Source organism: Nannospalax galili, unplaced genomic scaffold (genome assembly GCF_000622305.1).
Source record: "Nannospalax galili isolate Female #2095 unplaced genomic scaffold, S.galili_v1.0 scaffold45, whole genome shotgun sequence".
Classification (NCBI taxonomy): Eukaryota; Metazoa; Chordata; class Mammalia; order Rodentia; family Spalacidae; genus Nannospalax; species Nannospalax galili.
Genome location: NW_008355775.1, coordinates 4,296,872 through 4,302,308, shown reverse-complemented (window position 1 = coordinate 4,302,308; position 5,437 = coordinate 4,296,872). Strand labels below are relative to the sequence as shown.

The 5,437-nt window shown below is 41.5% G+C and overlaps 1 protein-coding gene across 1 annotated transcript in view; it reads left to right on the top strand.

Annotated features, from left to right (window-relative positions):
* The first annotated feature begins 471 nt into the window (after window positions 1-471).
* Zcchc9 (zinc finger CCHC-type containing 9) overlaps window positions 472-5,437 on the top strand; it is a 10,661-nt gene continuing 5,695 nt past the window's right edge. The window contains exons 1-2 of the mRNA XM_008853313.3: window positions 472-576; window positions 1,862-2,268. Coding sequence (XP_008851535.1) covers window positions 1,888-2,268 — 381 coding nt within the window. The 5' untranslated portion in view covers window positions 472-576; window positions 1,862-1,887. The remainder of the gene's footprint in view (window positions 577-1,861; window positions 2,269-5,437) is intronic.

The following is a 5,437-nucleotide window of genomic DNA, read 5'->3' as shown; positions in this document are numbered from 1 at the left end:
TCCCTGTAGCCCCAGCTGGCCTCGAACTCATAGAGATCCGCCTGTCTCTGCCTCCCAAGTGCTGGGAAGAAAGACGTGGACCACAACACCCGGCCCCACACATGCTAAAGATTTTGAATATCATCTTAAAAGGAGTGATATGGGATGGCAGGATTTAAAGCAGGAGGGCTTTGATTTGGCATTCTAATTTACATTTTCAAATGTTCACTTGCGGAAAATGGAGGGGGCTGAGGCAGAATGTTTGCCTAGACCAGCTGCAGTAATTCGGGCGGGACACGGTGAAAGTTGGGACAAGGGAAGAGGCACTAAAGATAAAGAGCAGGAAGAAGAGGTCAAATATTTATTAGATAATTCCAATCATCAGGCTAGACTACCTTCAAACTGTCCGATGCACACACTCACACCGGCGTCTTTTAGTCACCCACACCCTCATGCCTGCCTTGCTCCACCCGAGGATGGGCCCGCCGGAAGTGACGCTATTGGGGAAGAGCTGCTTCCGGCCACGATGGCCGCGCCCCCGTCGAGGGCTGGGCTTCTCTGGCTCGCTCTCTCGGCTGCTCTGGAGGGTCTGGCGGGGTAAGATTCCGCGCGCGCAGCCTGGTGGAGTTTGCGGCCCCGGGGTGGGCTCGGGCGGCGTCTGTGGGACTGGTGCGGGGAGCGCGGGGCGGAGACTGGCCGATCGCTCCCCGCTCGGGTGGCGCAGCACCGGGCCGCCGCTGCCTAGGGAGCCGGCGTGGGACGCTGCGTGGTGGGTTGCGGGGCTGCTGGGGACCGGCTCGCGGGACAGCGCTGCGGCCGCTGTGCGGGTGCATCCCGCAGGCCCGGCAGACACCCCGTCCTCCCACCCCTGGATCCAGCCTCTTGATCCGCTCCCCCCCCCCGTCTGTGGCCGTCGTAGGCCACTAGTGTCTCAAAAGTGTCGCGCAGCGTCACACACCGGCGCCGCCGAGTGGAAGACGCTGGTGCTGAGCTTTACAGCCTGGCGCACACATGCTACCCCTAAAGGTGGCGACGTAGTAGTTGAAATCGGTTTTTTGGTTGTGATTGGTGTTCTCATTCACTGCAGAGGAGAAAGAAAAAAGTTCTCCGACTTGCTAGGGGCTAACTTGCAAAGTAAAACATTCTGTTTTAAGTTGGAGCCAAATGATTCTTAGAATAAATTCCTCCTTTAAAATATGTATACATGTGTACTCCAAAATGAAACTTTAGTATCTGAATATTAGGACATATTCAGCAAGATTTGGGAATGTGAAATTTGGGATTTGAAGCATTTTAGTGGGGGTAACTGGATATTATTTAAAAATCACTGAACTGCAAATGGTAACCATCCTTTTTGGAGAGGAAGAATTGGTATCTTGTAGTTGTTAATGCTACCAGTTTTATTTACAAATTTGTCTGGAAGAATACAAAGAAACTTCATGTTAAAGAACAAGGCTTCTGTGTTCTTGCTAATTTGCTTTGCAAATTGTGTTGAAATGGCAGACTAAGGCAAGCTTGGGTGGCAAGTAGCCCCCCTGGACTTAGAGGTAGGGAAAGAAATGTCCAGGAAAACTGCAGGATTGGGAGGAGTATTCACAGTATTTAATGTGATTTGTTCTTTGAAAAATCATTTGTTCATTATTTTTCCCATTTTTAAGCAAGTGCATTTTTCTTCTCCTGGCATGGTAGTTTCTCTGATAAGTGCTGGATTTATTTAAGAGGTGTATCTGTGCAGCATAATCATATGTGTAGTTGGATATCTAGATGAAGTGTAAAGAGTTCATGGTTTGAAAGGTTAAATATGATCCTATTTCATAATAATGACTTACTGTATATCTTTAGTTTTTATGCTTAGTATTGATGACTAATTCTTATCTTCCAGATTGGTAAACTACCTCTGATGAAACCATGACCAGATGGGCTAGAGTTACTACCACACATAATAAGAGACCCTTGTCTGCAACATCATGGGAGGACATGAAAAAGGGGTCTGTGGAGGGAGCAAACCAAAGCCCTCCTAAATATCAACAGCTTGAAGCCAATAGGCTGGCCCTTAAAAAAGATGTACCCCAAGCAAAACATAAAAAGAAAAAGAAAAAAGAGTACTTAAATGAAGATGTGAATGGATTCATGGAATACCTAAGACAGAACTCACAGATGGTCCACAATGGGGCAGTGATAGCACCGGACAGTGAAGAAGTAAGGGAAGAGATTGCAGTTGCTTTAAAGAAAGACTGTCGACGGGAGGGAAGACGATTAAAAAGACAAGCAGCAAAGAAAAATGCAATGGTGAGATCATCACTTCTACCATGTGATTTCCTTCTTTATACAACTAGAAGCTGTCATTCATCTGCTCACATGATACATGATTTAACAGAGCTTAATTGCTATTGTCCTAGGTTTATAAAGCATCTTTTAAGGGCTTGTCTTTCCATATATTTTATATACATATATATATATATATATATATATGTATGTATGTATATATATTTAGTGTACTGATTATATATCAAAAGTAGCACTACAAAGATGATGGTATTATTCCTATATTACAGACAGAAAACATGGAAGTGTATCCAGTTTAAGTAATTTGCTGAAAGCCATTTGGTCAGTGCTGTAGAGGTGAAAATCAAACTGACTTCAAAAGCTATGGTGTTCCTACTCCTGTCTTCTAATAGCACCTATTCATATAGCTAGTGAAAATACTAAATACTGCAGGTTAAACCTGGTTCCCATTGCTTGGAAGGAATGGATTTCTTTTGTCTTTATCCATAAAATATTGAGTCACAACAAATTTACCAGAAGCACACTGTTGGTTACAAAGCAGAGTAACAGCAGAGTTCAAAGTCCCAAGACTCCTCCCTAGTCTCCCTCTCCCATGTTACATTCCCAGGAGTGCTGGAGACAGCAGGTTTACTCTGTCCAGCCCAAGATTTGAACTATGTCAGTCAGACACAGGAAACAAAATGCCTAGTATATTGGGACTGGAGAGATGGCTCAGTGGTTAAGAGCACTGGCTGCTCTTGCAGAAGACCCAGGTTTGATTCTCAGCACCCACATGGCAGCTAACAACTGTTGGTAACTCCAGTTCCAGAGGAATCTGACACTTTTCTGACCTCCTCAGGCATTTCACAACATGGGTGCACTTTACATATATGCACACAATACACATAAAATAAAAGAATAATTATAAAAAAAGCTACCTAGTCTAATTCTTTCCATTCTGTGATTTCCCATCTTCTAGTATGATACTGTGTAAGAATCAGGACTTGTTCACAGTTATTACACTTTTATTTTTTTTATTAGGATTATTAAGTGTAGCACACTGTCTACTAATGCAGGTTGCGTTATCATATTTACAAATAACTCTTTTAAGATAATATTGATAAAATGTTCCTATGTTTACTTTTGGATGAAGAGAAGAATCATTTCTGTTTGGACCAGGGCAGAATTTTAATTGTACAGTTTGTTGTCTTAAATTATTTTAAGCCAAATAAGTTAATTTGATTTGAAGATAACTTAGAGGTAGATGTATTGCAAACCATTGAAAAAGTATGCTTTTTAACATATTTGGGTCATGTTTACTCCCCCATTACCCTGTTAATATTTTAGTGAATATTTGCATTGTAATGAAACAGGACAAACAATATGAATATTGTTCCAACTATTTAATGGGCTTCTTGCGGGGAAATGTCTGAGAACCATTTCCATAGACTTGTGAGAATTGAAGTTAGGTTTATTATGGTTTGCATTGGCTGCTGTTCGTAAATTTTTTGTTCGGATATTTAATATCCAGGAAAACGTATAAAACAAAAATAAGCAATTTCATTGAAATGAACCTCACAACCTGCATTGCAGACTGAGAGGAGAAAGCTACAAGCATTCCAGAGTCTTAGAATATTACTTGTGGAGCAGAAGTGATGCATCGATTACCGAAAATTCAGCAGTTAATCTCCACCACATAGAATTTTTGGTAATCAATTTACTGCTTTACTTTCTCATTTTAGCACCCAGATATACATCATTCCACAAGAAAAAGAGAAAAAGAAAAAGAAAAGCTTTTAAGGGCTAGGGAGATGGTTCAGTTGGTAAAGTGTTTGCCATATAGGCATGAGGACCTGGGTTTGGATACCCAATACTGACATAAAAAGCCAAGTATGGTAGCATACATCTGTAACCCCAGCACTGGGGAAGGGAAAAGGGGGAAGGATCAGGACACAAGACTGGTCTGAGACAGGTGGATCCCAGGAGGCCAGCCAGTCTAACCAAATTGGTGAGTTCCAGGTCCATTGAGAGATGTGTCTCAGAAAATAAAGTAGAGAGGAAGACACCTGATTTGGGGATCTGGAGAGATGGCTCAGTGGTTAAGAGCATTGGCTGCTCTTGCTGAGGACCTGAGTTTGGTTACCAGCACCCACATGGCAGCCCACAGCCCTCTGTGACTCTACTTCCAGGGGATTCAATGCCCTCTTGTGGACTTGGCAGGCAACAGATGTGCACGTGGTACACTTGCATGCGGGCAAAGCATTCTTATACATAAAATGTTTTTAAAAAGCAGTTGATATGGACCTCTGGCCTTCACACACACACGTACATGCACCTGCATGTGTGTGTGCAGATACCCTCATGAACATGCCTATATACCACAGATGTGTGTCACAAACACAAAAAGCTTTAAGTTTGTCATTTAAGGAGAGTAATGTTTTTCACAAAAAGGAATGCTTTACAAATAGTATATGTTTTGTGACCTATCAGCTTATTTTCCTTTTAAAATGCCTCATACTAGGACTGGTGAGATAACTCAGTAATTAAGAGCATGTACTGCTCTTCCACAAGACCCTAGTTCGATTCCTAACATGCATTTTTTTCGACTTACAACCCACTCCAGCGCCAGGGAATCTAACTTCCTCTTCTGGCTTCCAAGGGCACCCACACGTGTGGCATATGTTGATACAAATATATACACAAGTAAAAATAAAAATCTTTTAAAATACCTCATACTATCAGTTCTTAAAGGCTAATAAGTTAATTTGAAAGTTAATAAGTTCCTTAAGATTTAGCAGTCAGGGGCTAAATAATAATCCCATTTATATGAAAGTTAAGGACTATTCAAGAAATTTGTGTTTGGTGATGGTAGGTTTCAGATCATCATAAATGTAAAGTTGATGTAGAACATTCCTCTACTATGTGGGAAAAAAAGAGTTAGGGTAGAGATAAAAAATACATGTTTTATATTTCCTGTTGAGTTTTCTTTAAAAAAAAAATCTAGGCATGTGCCCCTGTTGCTGTGGAGTTATAGGAGGATTTTGTTTGTGAGGTTGAGGCAAGAGTATTGTAAATTCAAGGCCAAACTGGCTAAGTTAGTGACACTGTGTTTCAAAAAATAAAAAGCCTTAAAACTAAACTTATTTAGAAAAATCTTACCTGAATGGTTAGGTATTTGTTATCTAAGATATAT